The following is a 14,492-nucleotide window of genomic DNA, read 5'->3' as shown; positions in this document are numbered from 1 at the left end:
TCTGCGTGTCCGAAGGGAGCCAGGGAGGGAGACAGAGAGGAGAGGGGCAGACAGGAGTCTGCCAGTGCCTTTCACTGTCCACGAGAATGAGCCCAGCCCTCCACCCTCCACTGTGTCAGAGGAAGCTCACAGCCCTGCTGGCCAGGTTCCAGCCTGCCTTCACCAAATGGACCACACTTTACACTTTCATAAACATGCTTCCTCCCTCTCATTAACAGAAGACAGTGATGATAATCGTAGCAATCAGCCCCAAATACAAACAGGATGTGGAAGGCGCTGAGTCGCAGCTGGACGAGGATGAGCACGGCTTACACACTAAGTACATTCATCGAATGGTGAGTGGTGACGGGAAACGCAGCACCTCGCAGGCCCTCAGAGACCAGCTCTTTCTTCCATGAAGGCCTGTCCTTCACCAGAGACCCGGTGAAGGCAGCAGATACGGGTGAAGAACCCCAGGCAGGAGAGGGGGATGTGGGTTCTGGCCCCTCTACCTTTGGGACTTTGGGCAATTCACCACGTCTCTGAGACTCAGTGTTCTTATCAGCAACGAGGGAAGATTAATCTGTGATCTCTACGTTCCAAGATTCTTGAGAGCAGAGCTCCGCCAGCTTGATTATTTACCAATAAGTGTGAAGTCCTGGGAGGGGCCACAGACAGGGCTGTGAGGAACGAGGCTCCTGCACTGGTGTCGGACCGGCCCCTGTATGCTCACAGAGGCAGAGTCGCCGAGTGGAAAGGACTCGTGCTGTTGCATCAGACAGACTTGGTTCAAATTCAGCTTCCTCGTGTGTGGGTTGTGTGACTGGGGGCCAACTGCTAAAACCCCTTTGTGCCTCTGTGTCTCTAGTCGTAGAATGGGTCACTAACACTTGCGAAGCTGTTGTAAAGATGAAGTAAAATGTTTCTGGAGTGTGTGGCACATATTGGATGCCCGGTCAAGGGAAGCAATTATTGTTCATAGCTCATGAACTATGGGACCTGGTCAAACTAAAACCAGAGGGAGGAATTTATAGGGCATTAGACTTACTCAGCCTCTGATAGAGCACTCTGACCTGGCTGTTTTATGGGCTAACAGACTTCCTGTTTCCCGTGACCGTAGAGCTGCTGCAGACGTAGTCATGCTTGACTAGGATGCCAGACTAGACTTGTGACTTTCAAACTCTCCCATGGAGTCCCTGATGGGTGTTCCTATGTGCTGGGGGTGTGGGTGCTCTGGGCCTTTCACCCCATTTCAGCCAGAGCTCATCTGCCTTTCTCAGGCTTATTTTTTTTAACAAGGATTATGAGATTTTATAAGTCTTGAAAATTGCTAGACTAGAACTTGTAAGCTCCATTTCAGCCCTAGTATTCCACAAGAGGGGTAGACACCTGGAACGGGCCTAAGGGATCACTGACCAGGCCAGAGGATGGGGCAGGGAGTAGAAGTGGTCCAGATGGCACAGGGGAGCAGCACCAGGCAGGAGGCAGTCAGGCAGCCAAGGGTCTTACAGCTTGACCTCAAGGGAAATTGACTTAAATCAGGTCTGCCCTGTGGATCAGGAGCACACGAAAGAGGCAGGGTGGGTGGGTGTTCCCCCTCTGGGTCTTCAGGGTCTCTGTCTCCTCCTCTACCAAGTGCCAACAACTTATATGAGCTCAGAACCAACCCAGAGTAAAAGCCCAGGCCTGGTGGTGAGGTCAGAGAGTAATGCCATGGAGCCCTCAGACACGAACCCCTACTATCCCACTCTCACCCATTCTGACAGCCCAGGGTCAGGGCCCAGAAAAGGACCAGTTCTGCCCTAAGAGTCCATGGCTGGCTGTGGGTGCTGCCATTCTTTGGCTGTCTGCTGCTGCATGTCTGCATGGGCCCCAAGCACTCGATGTCCTGTCTGCATCTCTAGGAACCAGCCAGCCCTGGGAGCTGACAGCTGGTGTGTGGGAAGGGCTCCAGGTCCCTACCAGTTCCTGAGGAAGCCTGTCAAGCTCTGCTCATGTGTGGCAATGCCAGGCAGTAACACACAGCTCTGCCCTGAAGCTTGCCTGCCTGTGCCCAGCCATGAACCAGATTGTCTCAAAACTCAGTTTCTTGGGGCAGCGATGTCTTGGGCCCTTCCTCATCACTGAAGGGGCTGAGGAGGCCAGATACAGAAGTGCCTTCTGCCCTCCTGGCTGCTTTCCTGGTCCCTTCTAGGCAGCAGCAAACTGCAGGGCAGAGGGAGTGAAGAGGAGCCCAGGAGGCAGTGCATCGCACAGCCAGAAACTTCACAGACAGCCAGCATCTGGAAATACGAGAGAAAATAAACACGCACTGCTGCCGCTGGCCGCTCCGCAGATTGAGTAGCCTAGTGAATAAACAAAATGTTACAACATGCAGTGTCCTGGAAGCTGGACATGAAATCCGGTTCTTCACTTTAGCTTGTAAACTATGCCCTTCCTTTCACGTGTCTGTACTGATGTGGTGGGTGCTTTTAGTTGCCCAGTACTTGGGTCACTTTAAAACATGCTTTTGTGCCCTGACTGGCATAGCTCAGTGGATTGAGCACGGACTGGGAACCAAAGTGTCCCAGGTTCGATTCCCAGCCAGGGTACATTCCTGGGTTGCAGGCCAGAACCCCCAGCAACCGCACATTGATGTTTCTCTCTCTCTCTCTCTCTCTCTCTCTCTCTCCCTCTCCCCACCTTCCCTCTCTAAAAATAAATAAATAAAAATCTTAAAAAAAAAAAACAAAAAAAACATGCTTTTGGGTCCTGGCCTGTGTGGCTGTGTTGGTTGGAGATGGTCCCATAAACTAAAAGATCACAGGGTCAATTTCCAGTCAGGGCACATATCTAGGTTGTCAGTTTGATTCCCCTATCAGGGCACTTACAAGAGGCAACCCATCAATGTTTCTCTCTCACTCTCTCTCCTCCCTCCTCCCCGCCAAGGCAATGAAAAACAACAACAACATGCTTTTGGTGTTGTCCTCTGATTTTCAAAGGGAGGTGTTTCTGAGAAAACACCTTGTGGATAATTCGTGTGTGTTTGCAAATAAGCATGAGTGTGTAAGAGCATGTGTTTATGAGGGATTTCTTCGGTGAATTCATTGCCGCTGTCGCGTTCTTCTCAGTCCTATTTGTATTCCGTGCACAATGGAGACTGCTCTGTAATAAAAATCAATTGGAGGGTGAAATAGTTAGGAACTCATAATTCCTCATGTCCCTGTCATCAGAAGACTGAACACTCAGTGCTGGTCACAGGATTTGGAAAACTCTGACTCCTCCTATTGCAAATGCTGGTTTTGATAGAGTTGCTGGCAGTTAAATCTCCTTGGGCCACTGCAGTGTCAGAGCAGTTGGAACTGGTGTGGGAAACCTAAAGCTTGGGAGACACCTCCCAGCCTCATCTTCCGTCCTCTGCTCCCTCCCTAGCCCATCCTGTGATCCAGCTGCAAGGCCTTACCAGCGGGTCCCAACCCCCTAACATATTTTTCACACCTCCAGACATTTGCTCAGGCTCTTTCCTCTGCCGAGAAGTCCTTCCCCTCTTCCCATTTTTCCTGCCTGACCAACTCCTTCTAGCATCCAAACGGCACCTCCCTTGCAACCATCCTTCAAAGCACGATGTAGAATAGTTGGCCCCCGTTTTAGGCTTCCACGGCAGTTTTTTCATGCATTTTACACTGCACTCTGGTTGGTAACTGGCCTACCTGAGTGCTTGCTAGACTGCTGGCTTTGTGAGCATAGGGATTGTATCAGTGGTATTCTAGTAAACTGGCCTCCCCGACTCCCCCCAAAATCCTGATTCATGGCATCTGCCCGTTCCCATGGCGTAAACACTGTCACCATTGCCAATTTCAAGCTAGCAATGTGAAGTCACTGAACACAGAATTGGGAAGAGGCACACATCCGGCTTTTGTGGGCTGGTGGGAACCAGTTCAACAGATCCTAAAAGGTATCCTAATCCTTGAAACCCTGCAGTCTGGCACGGACTGTGACCTTGAGCAGGCCCTCAATGAATGATTGGTGAGTGAGTAAAATGGCACAGGTGTGCAGTGGGGAGAGCTTCAGAGTATGAGGGTGTGGCACTCAACAAAGGAAGTCACAATAAAAGTACAGTGTGGGCTTGCATGATTGCAGGTACCATTAGCTCTTCATCCTTGGTCCTGAAATTAAACCTTGACTTTGTTCTGTTCCAGATGCAGATTGAGTTCATAAAACAAGGAAGCATGAATTTCAGATTTATCCCTGTGCTCTTCCCAAATGCTAAGAAGGTAAACAAACAACAACAACAACAACAACAGTAACAAAACCCTTAGAATTCAAGCTTTGCTTTGTTTGCTATCTGGGATTTTAAGTGGAAAACCTTGTCAACTCTTTATCACTCCTTAGAGATAACAGTGTTACCAGAAAGATCCACAAGCTGTACCACTCAGTTCAGCAGAGAGCATTATCTCATAGAACATCTCTGTCCTAATTGTTCAAACAGCCATCACACACAAAGAAGTTGCTTATATTTTAACTTAGGAGCAAAAAAGAGACTGTTCATCTGATACTTCTTATCTCTTGTACAAAAAAGTCAAGATATGTGCATTTTTTTTGCTGGCTGTTCTACGGAAATATTTTCTTGCACTTAGTTCAGCTCTCACGGCTGTTGAATATGGGGATGAAATCTACATAATTACCAAAATGAACTTTGCTCTGGTTCATACGAGGGTTTTTGCACCAGAAGGGCGTATAAGCAGGTTTGGGAATTGGGCCAAAGAACCATTTGAGGCCATGCACCAGGGTTGGCAAAGGGGAGGCAGTGGCATGGTACAAATCTCGAGAGGCAGACCACAGCTCCCTGAGCTCAGGCCCAGCTTCACCCTGGAGGATGCCTAGATGTCAGGACCTCATTGACACTTCTGCCCTGGGTGAGGGAGGGTCCAGGTCATGTGAATGGGCATCTGGGGTTGCATAGTTCACAGCCTGCACGATCGTATGCCTTCCCATCCCTTGCCAGCTGGGCACTCATTGCTCTTACTGAAAGATCTTCTTACTGGCCTCGGTCTCCACCTGGACCCATGCTCTGCCCTGCTGTCAAAGAGGAACATCCAAAATGTAGCTCCAACCTCTCCAGCTAAGAAGTTTTGTAATAGCTTCCCACTGACTACAAGACCATATCCACCTTTCTTTCATGTTTCTGTGCCTTTGCACGCTCTTTTCTTTCTGTTGGCAATGCCCTCCCCTGACTGGCCTGTCTGGTGAACTCCTGCTTCTCCTTAGGTTACCCAGTCTCTCTAACCTCTCCTGATCTCTCGCCCCCTGTGCTGACCTTGATTCAATGGTCTGTGGTTGGAGTGCAGGCACTGGGAGCAATTGTCTAGAGTAACTAGAGCATGGTGACAGAAAAAGCCGACTAAATTTTAGCTGGTTTTATTGATGTTTTTAAAACTTCTTCAGACATTTCCTTTGTTGCCTGTGCTTGGGGCAGACTGCTCCCACCACCTGCCCCCTGAGTATACCTAGAAAATAGGTTCTTTTTCTGTATATTTTGACTCCCTCATGAGACGATTAACTGTTCAAGGCAGTAACTGTGTCTTTTTCATTTGGGTGTTATCAGGACCCTGCATGATGCCTGACACATAGCAGGGGCCTATTCTAAGCTCCTCCCGCAATCCCCAAAGGACCGCCACCTACTCAGAAAAACCTGCGAGGCCCTGTGTGACACAGTCCATTCTACTCCCAGACCCCGCCCCTGCTCTCTCGCTCGGTCTTCTTTGGCCACACTGTTGCTCCTTGAACAGGCCAAGCACCCCCACCACGGTGCCTTGGCCCTGGCTCTTCTACCTACCTGAACCAGACCTCTTTAAAGCTTGCTGCCCTCCCCGCCCACTCCTCTCCTCAACACCCTGTTTAAAACTGCAGACCATTCATCCGGGCTCCAGCACTGCCTATCCCCTTTCTGTTTTATTTTTCTCTGCAGCATGCATCACCATCGAATACACTCTACGTTTTACTTATTCGTTACCTGTCTCCCCACCAGAACAGCCACTCCATGAGGGCAGTCTAAAATTGCAACCCCCTCATCCCCGGCTCACAGTTTCTGCCTCTGCTGGTAACTGAGGCCTGCTGGGCTCCTCCTCCCACTGCAAGCCAGACCTGTGGCTGGAGTGAAAGGATAATGAATCAGATTAAGCGCACAGCCTTGGCATACTTCTTTCCAAGTCACAGGGGAATTCGCATCGCTCTCCATGACCTCAGTCCTACCCCTTTTATGTGAGGGTGGTGAAAAGCACATTGAAATGCAAAGGGCAGGTAGCCTGGGAGACTGACAGAAAACGCTGCGCACATGTGGTTTCCATAATGAGATATACGGCTCACACCCGAAGCCAAGAGCACGTCACAGGCTAACCCCCTTCCTAAAGCAAAACAGCGCAACTCCCAGGATCGTTAGTAGGAAACGCCCCTGAAGAGAAAGCCGTAGGTGTTTGGGAACTGAGGCTGGGGTCTGGCATCCAGGTTTCCCTCTCACGGCCTTTGCTCCTGTCGTTCTCTCCCCGCAGGAGCATGTGCCCACCTGGCTTCAGAACACTCACATCTACAGCTGGCCCAAGAATAAAAAAAACATCCTGCTGCGACTGCTCAGAGAGGAAGAGTACGTGGCTCCTCCGCGGGGGCCTCTGCCCACCCTTCAGGTGGTTCCCTTGTGACACCCCCTGTCCCCAGGTCACCGGGGCCGTACCACGGCGGGGGTCCTGTTCTGATGGGGACTCTTCTAGCTGAGGCTGGTTGGCAGCATTCATGGCTGTTCATTCTCAGTCCCTCCCTGAGGGGCCCTCCAACCCCAGAAAAGCTGTTCTGCACAGTATGCTTCCCCCTGAGACCTCCACAGACCACCTCTTCGAGGTGGAGGCCCCGGCTGCTCTGCATTCCCTGCTCCTTAGCCGCACTGCCTGCTCCTCCTCACCCTCTGACTGTCCAGTCTGGGCCTCTCCCTGCTCAGCAAGGAGATCGTGTGGATGATGCTGCGATACATGTAAATGACCACAAACACCCTTCCATTGCTTAAGAGCACTTTTATGTGTTAGCCAAACACTTGTGTGGCCTCAGACCAAGAGGATTCATGTACATATAATAAAATGTTTACTCTTTTGTAGCATTGTGTTTCACTTATCTCAAAGGAGGTAGATACATTTTAATTTATAACAATGTGGGCAGTTGCTTCAGGGGACATCAATAAGGCTTTTTAGATGTAATATGAGATAAATGTAACAGACTACTTTGTATTAAAAGATTCAAGTCAGATAAACAATCCCTTTAACATAATCTTGGAAGCTTTATTCTTTTAGTAGAACTTTTAAACAACAGCTTTGCACAACCCATGACTGTGATTCTCACTAGAATCGTAAGTCTTAGGGTCTGGCGACACACGTGAAAACATTTGTGCATTGCATGAAGTGATAGGGGATGTATAATGCAGGCTAGCGTCGTGGCTTGGGAGACCTGTTTTCTCGTCTCGGTTCTATCGCTCACTAGCTGTGTGACCTTAAGCAAGTCCTTTCACCTCTCTGAACCTCTAGGGACTCATTTATAAAATGACATGGACAAAAAAGTATCTCTGATGACCCTAAAAAGTTTAAGGTCTAAGATCTAAATTCTAACTACTCTTCAGGAATGACTGAGTTTTCATTTTCATAATTATATTTCACTGGGGATGAAATTACATTTTCTTAACAGGGACATTTTCTTCCTGTGTTTTAAAATCTCTTCAACAATATCCTCACATTCATAATTTTAGGGAAAAATGTATATCTTGTTCATCTGGTCTACAAAAAAATAAAATATAAATGCATATAAATATATAAAAATATAGTAAATCCTATGATATAGAACAAGGAGGTATGACTTAATTACGGCCCGAGATGAATAAGGCAGTATGAAGACTTTTTGAGAGTGAGACCTGCTACTCCCTTTGTCTGCCTGACCTCTTACACAAGGTTCAGCTGTACTCTGAGACAGGTCAACCCTTATATGTCACCAGAGGGAAGACATGTACTTCTCTGCTATGAATAAGGAACTTTGCTTATGAAATGTAAAGAACACTCATTATATTTACATTATAACCTAGATGTCTACAGAGTAAGATGAATGTCTTTGATTTTTTTTAAAGATTTTATTTATATTTAGAAGAGAAGGGAGGGAGAAAGAGAAGGAGAGAAACATCAGTGTGTGGTTGCCTCTCACGTGGCCTCCACTGGGGACCTGGCCCACAACCCAGGCATGTGCCCTGACTGGGAATCGAACCAGCGACCCTTTGGTTCGCAGCCCACACTCAATCCACAGAGCTATACCAGCCAAGGCAATGTCTTTTTTTTTTTTTAATAAAAGAAAAGCTAGTATACTTTAAATACTCATTTGTAAGATTCAATAACAAGTACCTTTATCTTCTCTCTTTTTCTCATCTTCTTTTGCCCAGAAAAGATAGCATCATTAAGGATTCTACACACAGTTATAAATAGCATGACATCGGCAATTAGTTCTCGAAAGTGCTTCTAGTTTGCAAAACTTGAGTAATGTGATGCTATTAGCCCTTCCTCCCTTCAGAGACTGTGCTGAGCGCTCAGCCACTACACAACCCCAGGTAGATAAGGAGGGGCGGTCCCTGGTGCGCCACAGATAGTCAATGAAGCGTTGCAGCTGGTAGCGACGCAACCCAAAAATGCACGTGCGTGTGCCTGCACTCGTGACACCTGGCTAAGAGATGAAAGTGGACCCCTGAAGTTTCTATGGAATCTGATGACCGCAGACATCAAAGGAATTGCAGCAACACTTTTAGAGCACTGGCGCTGAGGTCCACACTCGATCCACTCAGACGTTGTCCTGGTCCGCGTATGTCCGTCCGCAAGTGTTTGGGGGTGGAGGGGGGTACGGCTGACTCTGTAAAAATAATCCCCTAGCCTCCGGCTTTATTCAGACCTAGCCTGATTTTAGGGGTGACATGTGCAGAATGCAGGGTTAGATTCTTGTCTAATAATATTTAGTGGCTAACTTAATATTTAAAATGTAATTTTTAATTTCAGTGACTGGTTTCAAAATGTCTGCCATCTTAGTTTAATTTCACTTCCATATTGTTCAAAGACATCTCAGTTCATGGCTACAATCAAAGTATCAGACTAGCTAGTTCTCAGCTCAGTCCTCAGAAAAATTATTGTAGTTGATAAGCCTTTTCTTTTTTTCCTATTAAATAAATCTCTGTTTTGAACATTCCAGACCTTGTTTCATGGTCTTGCCAAGTGTCCTTCTTCACCTGAGTCATTTCATCAACCATCTCTTCCACTTTGCCAAACACCCCACTGTCATCATCACCTTTGTCAAATGGATGACAAAGTCCTGTGATCACTGGGAAATGATCCAGAAAGAGTCTCTCAAAACACAGGATCTTTCTGTTTCTTCTTAATGAGCCAGGAAGAATCAGTGAGACCCACCTCCCAGGGGCAGCTGAAAAGACAAGGAAGGTTAGACGGTGGGAAAATATCACCAAGTGGCAGTGCCACTTGTCCTGAAGGACTGCGGACTGGTTTTCAAGAAAATCACTCTCAATGAGCCCACCGACCAAATAAATAAAAGCCAGGCAGGAGAAAGAAAGCACCAAGACCACAGAGATCAGTAAAGCCAGAGCAGCACAGGAAGTAAAACCACATGTCACTCACGCACAGATGGGCAGAGAAGGGATCCACCAAATACCACACATAACCAAGGTCACGAGGCAGCTCACAAAGATGAAAAAGTCTCCAGGAAATCAATGTTTAAAGACATGGAAATAGGTGGTTTGAACGACAGAATTCAAGACTGCAGCCCTGAGAAAACTCAACAAGTTCCAATACAAGAAACACAGGAGGCCGTCTGACGAACTCGGAAATAGACATCAGTGAACAAAATGAGGACTTACCGAAGAGACTGAAACTGTAAAAAAGAACCAAATAGACATTCTGGAGATGAAGAACTCCATAAAAGGGATAAAGAATGGACTAGCAAGGGGGGAAAAACACCAAAATTAATTTAATTCCCATACCATTTATTTCTGTCACAGAATCTTTAGTCTGGAAAAGCCCCTAGAAATCTGAACACCTGCTGTTTCATTTTCTGAGTGAGAAACTGGGGCCCTCAGAAACCTCAAGGGCCCTCAAAAGTCGTGCTAGAACCTAGATGTCTTGGTTTCCAGTCTGCGGGCATTTATTTGGTGAACATAGAAAGCTTTCTGGGTTTTGATAGCAGATTTGTTCAACAACTGACCCGGCATCTCCCAGAGGTAAATTGAGCCTCGTGGACTGAGGAGGCCTGAGGGAGGGTGCACCTCTGGCCTCCAGTGGCTGGAGGATTAAACGATCATGTTGCAACTTGTTCGGTGGGAAATTCTTTCGGGAATTAATTACTGCTGTGATTATATGGAGTGTGACTTTTCTTGGAGTACCTTGGCATGTTTATTTTGTACTGGTATTATATGAAACCAAGGCACAATTTAAAAAACCTTGACAGCTTCCTGAAGCTTACAGTCAAAACCTGCTACTAGTCCGATCAATTTCTCTTAGTTTTATCTGGCCAATCTCCAAAACAAAAACAATAAAAAAGGTTTTCATTTTGAAATATGTACTACTCATCTTTCCCTCACATTTCTGATGCTGCAAGGGTGGCACTGATTTGAATAACACGTAGCTGTTTGCGACACCTGCACTGCCTTCCAGATGAAGAAATGAGAAATGCGTGGGTCACTCAACCTCTCCTTTGGGTGGGGGAGGCTGCAGGAAGGGCACCTTTTATCAGGAGGTGTAGCAGCAACACAAAGGAGCCTGGCTCAGTCGATAGGGCTGGCATTCAGGGAGGCCTTGTGCCCGGGCAAGATAGCGTGTTCCTAACGTCATACGTATTTGTTCCAGTTTTCTATTGGAAAAAGCTTTCAGAAAGAATCCCAGAACACTTGGTGGGAGGCTTTCACAGACCTTGGACAGTCACCTGCAGCCAGCCCACCCATGGGTGCCACCTAGCACTGTGCACTTGCTCCCAAATTCTTAGTCTCAGCGGAACACACAGTGCTGTTTGGCTCCCTACTTACCTTCCAAGGAGTGCATGAGATGGGTCTAGGTCATTCCTACCCCGGTGTTTAGGAAGTGTGATATTTGAGCCTTGGCTAAACAATGAAAGTCCTGGACCGAAGCGTACCTGGGCAAAAGTGACCATGTTCTGGGCTTGCCTGTTGTTTTCTAGAAACATGCCTATGGAGAGTAATTGCAGTCCCCAGATCTCCCAGGACTTGCAAACTAAAACCTGGAGGACACACATTTCTTGTCCCTTGCCTGACCTCCCTTTGCTCCCACCACCAGGAAGGCAATGATGGCAGCTGGGGAGACAGAGGAGAGGGAGGGAGGTAGGGAGGGGGAGAGAAAGAGAGAGAGAGAATTCATGCCTGATGGATCCCATTAGGCTTAGTGTACAAAGTAAGTTGAGATGAAGTAGCTGCTCTGGTATGCATCCAAAACTGCTGTTCTATTTTTAGTTTCTCCTGCGTGCTTCTTAGCCCTGCGTTGTCCGCCTGGGCACCTGGATCAGCAGCAAAACGTGGAACTGAGCCACTCATTTGTAAATCTGGAAGGACAGAGGCCATTGATGCAGGGCTTGTTTATGGCTGACAGGGAAGAGGGACCTGGAATGTTAATGAGGACGGCTCTCTGAAGCATGCCTTCATGGTTAGCTAGGAGTTCAAAGGAGGAGGCAGCCTCCGTCCTGCACAGAACAAATGGGACCCGTTGATAGAGGGAAGGAGAAATCAATTATGCTGTCACAGGCGTCCATGTCATTGTGTTGGAGTTGTTAGAAAAGGTAGGACAAGGACCAGATCTCAAAAGGAAACAAAGCCACATGGCCTTGAAGTATAACGAGTTTGCCATGGCAACTGATGGAAATGAGCCTCCCGGGCACTGAGCAGGTGTGTTATCTTACAGAATAAACATACTTCTCTCACTCCCTGGTTTTTATAATAAAACCTGTGTTTGGATTACTTTCCCCTCCTCTTTGTTACCCAGAGAGGTTGGCTGTTGCTCAATCAGCCCAAGGCTCTAGCGAAGGAAATGTAATCAGTGTTATCAAAAGGGCTGCTTTTGAAAAGCTGGCACTGGGCTTGGCTGCCAGCCTCATCACTGAGCAGCAGCTGGGCCGCAGGTACCTGTCTGGCCTTTGCACTTTCCAGGCGATGTCCTCCAACAGAAGGCCTCTTGTTCACTCATTCATCCAGGCATATGGTGAGGCCAGGCTCTCCCATGGGTGGTGCAGTCTTCCAAGGGGAGGAGAGTCATGTTTAGGGGAGGCTGGGACCTGGCCAATTTTCAGCATCCTGTGTTTTCTAGGAAGGGTCCCTGGAGTTCACAGATTAACTGATTCTTTCTTCCAATCTGTTGTTACCTACGAAGTTCAGTTACTCAGAAACTTGCCGAGAGCTGCTGTTTTCCTGAGCTTTAAATGCCTCTCGACTGGGTCCCGGGGTGGTAGATTCTCGTGTCTGAAATGCGCACAAAATGTGGAGGGTTTATACAATCCTCCCAAGTGAAAAAGAAAATGTATTTTTTATTGTTGCAAGGTCAAAACTGATGATAAAGTAGGAAAGGCATATTTTCGTTGTTCTCCTTTGTGTCTACAAGAGAACTTCTTCCACTCTGACTTCAAATTGGTTGTCAAAACAAGATGCTCATTCACAATAGGCTCCTAGAACACAGATGATTCTGAAGTAGGTTGTGGCCAAACAACCGAACTGAAGAGAACCTGTGCAGCGGGGGCCAGCCAGCACAAGGCAGACCTGGCGCCCGGCGGCTAATGTTCCGCAAACCCCTCCCCTGCTTCTGTCTGTGCTTCTCTCCTCCGCCCGGCACCACCCCCAACCCCTCACAGAGCCCCTGCCTCCCGGATGACACCCTGGATGCCCCCTCACACATCACCTTAACTTTGATCCTGATAAGAAAAAAATGGCTGCCTGGAGAACTAATAGAATCTCTGGTGTCACTGGGGGAAAGGGTTTCATCCACTAACCCAACCAGGAGAAATAGTATCGCAAAGTTCAAGCATGAAACCATGTTGTGACTTCACTTTAAGATGGGGACATTCCAAAGTGAGTGGGCAGGGCCTTTCCACATGCAGGTTTTTAAAAATCCAAGATTCAAGCTAGGTCTGTTGATATAAGACACAGGAAGAAGTCCCCACCTCTCAGGGTGAGCATGGAAATGCTACCATTTCTAATAAAACTGTCATTCAAAAGCTACATTCAGAATGGTTACAGAGTGAGTTAAGCAGCAGTTATAGTCAGCAACTAATCTCCAATTACTTATTAAATGCCTACTATGTACCAGGTACTATGCTTGGCACAAAGAGGAGTGATACATGCTGTTGCCTTCCAATTATTTAAACTCTAGCTGGGGAGATAGGGCATGACATGTGAAAAGATCTAACCCAAGACAGCGTAGAGTAAATACTAAGCGAGTGGGCCAGCAGATCCCTTTTCCCTGACCCTCAGGATGACTCAGGACTCGGCTTGCATTTAAGCAGTTTCAAGGTCTGATCTTCAAGGAGGCAGATGACTGGAGGTTTTTCCTAATAAACATTAGACCTGCTCACTTCTTCTTCCCACACATACCTTTTAGATTGTAATATTCACACTACCTATAAATCACCATGTAAATGAGATCTGAGATTAGGGGACAAAATGTAATAAGTGGGGAAGTATGAAAAAGCATGCAGAGCATGCATATTAAACCAATAAATGATAACGCAGCCCTCAGGGCATATATCAGCCCTTTCTAAAGAGCAGCCTCGCTCCATGCCTCAAGAAGGGCCAGACACCATTGCTGCAAGTGGGAAGGGGAGAATGTGCTTGTTACACTGCAGCCTTGCCATCTGCAGAACAGAAACCTGGCCGGTGCTGGGATCTGCTGGGAGAGAGCAAGTGGATTTCTGCACTCCGCTAAGTAGGATGTGGAGAATGTTTGAAGTTGAGCCTGTCAGCTAAATATACAAATAATTGAGCAAGAAAGCAGAAAATGATCATTTGCTGCAATGGGCAAAAATACACTCTCCATGAATGAATATTGGCACTGTCCAGTTTCCCCAAACAAAACATGTGGCAGAAAACGCTGACCAAGTTGGGTCTGTGATGTGTCCTAACATGTTTCTCGCTCATGCATGCAGTGTAGCTTGGTAATCAGACACACCAGAGTATGAATGAATCCCAGCTCACTTACTTACAGGTTGTGTGGCCTTAAGCACATTGCTTTACCACTCAGAGACTCCGCCATAAAGCAGAGGACAGCCCGCCTCCCAGGGAGGCTGACAGAATAAGGTAAGAAGTGTGAGAGAAAGCCCGGATCGTGCCTGGCATATAGTAGATACTCAAAAATGTTTCTTCTTTTCTTGCCTTTTCCTTCTCGCTTTCTACCTCACAATTAATAATTATTTATGGGGACTTTAAATATTTTCTTATTTCCAAAAAGGCGAATAACCCATCCTAACAA

General features: G+C 47.2%; 1 protein-coding gene and 1 long non-coding RNA gene across 3 annotated transcripts in view; one reads left to right on the top strand and one right to left on the bottom strand.

Annotated features, from left to right (window-relative positions):
* TRAF3IP2 (TRAF3 interacting protein 2) overlaps positions 1 to 7,099 on the top strand; it is a 37,461-nt gene extending 30,362 nt beyond the window's left edge. Inside the window, exons 7-9 of the mRNA XM_045843244.1 lie at positions 219 to 335; positions 4,158 to 4,232; positions 6,507 to 7,099. Coding sequence (XP_045699200.1) covers positions 219 to 335; positions 4,158 to 4,232; positions 6,507 to 6,653 — 339 coding nt within the window. The 3' untranslated portion in view covers positions 6,654 to 7,099. The remainder of the gene's footprint in view (positions 1 to 218; positions 336 to 4,157; positions 4,233 to 6,506) is intronic.
* The window catches only part of LOC123821642, a 67,170-nt gene that overhangs the window by 26,287 nt on the left and 26,391 nt on the right, over positions 1 to 14,492 (bottom strand). The window lies entirely within an intron of this gene.

This window comes from Phyllostomus hastatus, unplaced genomic scaffold (assembly GCF_019186645.2).
Source record: "Phyllostomus hastatus isolate PE091 unplaced genomic scaffold, TTU_PhHast_1.1 phas_contig_40, whole genome shotgun sequence".
NCBI classification, from domain to species: domain Eukaryota; kingdom Metazoa; phylum Chordata; class Mammalia; order Chiroptera; family Phyllostomidae; genus Phyllostomus; species Phyllostomus hastatus.
Note: the sequence above shows the minus strand (reverse complement) of the source record. Positions and strands in the feature narration are given on the sequence as shown.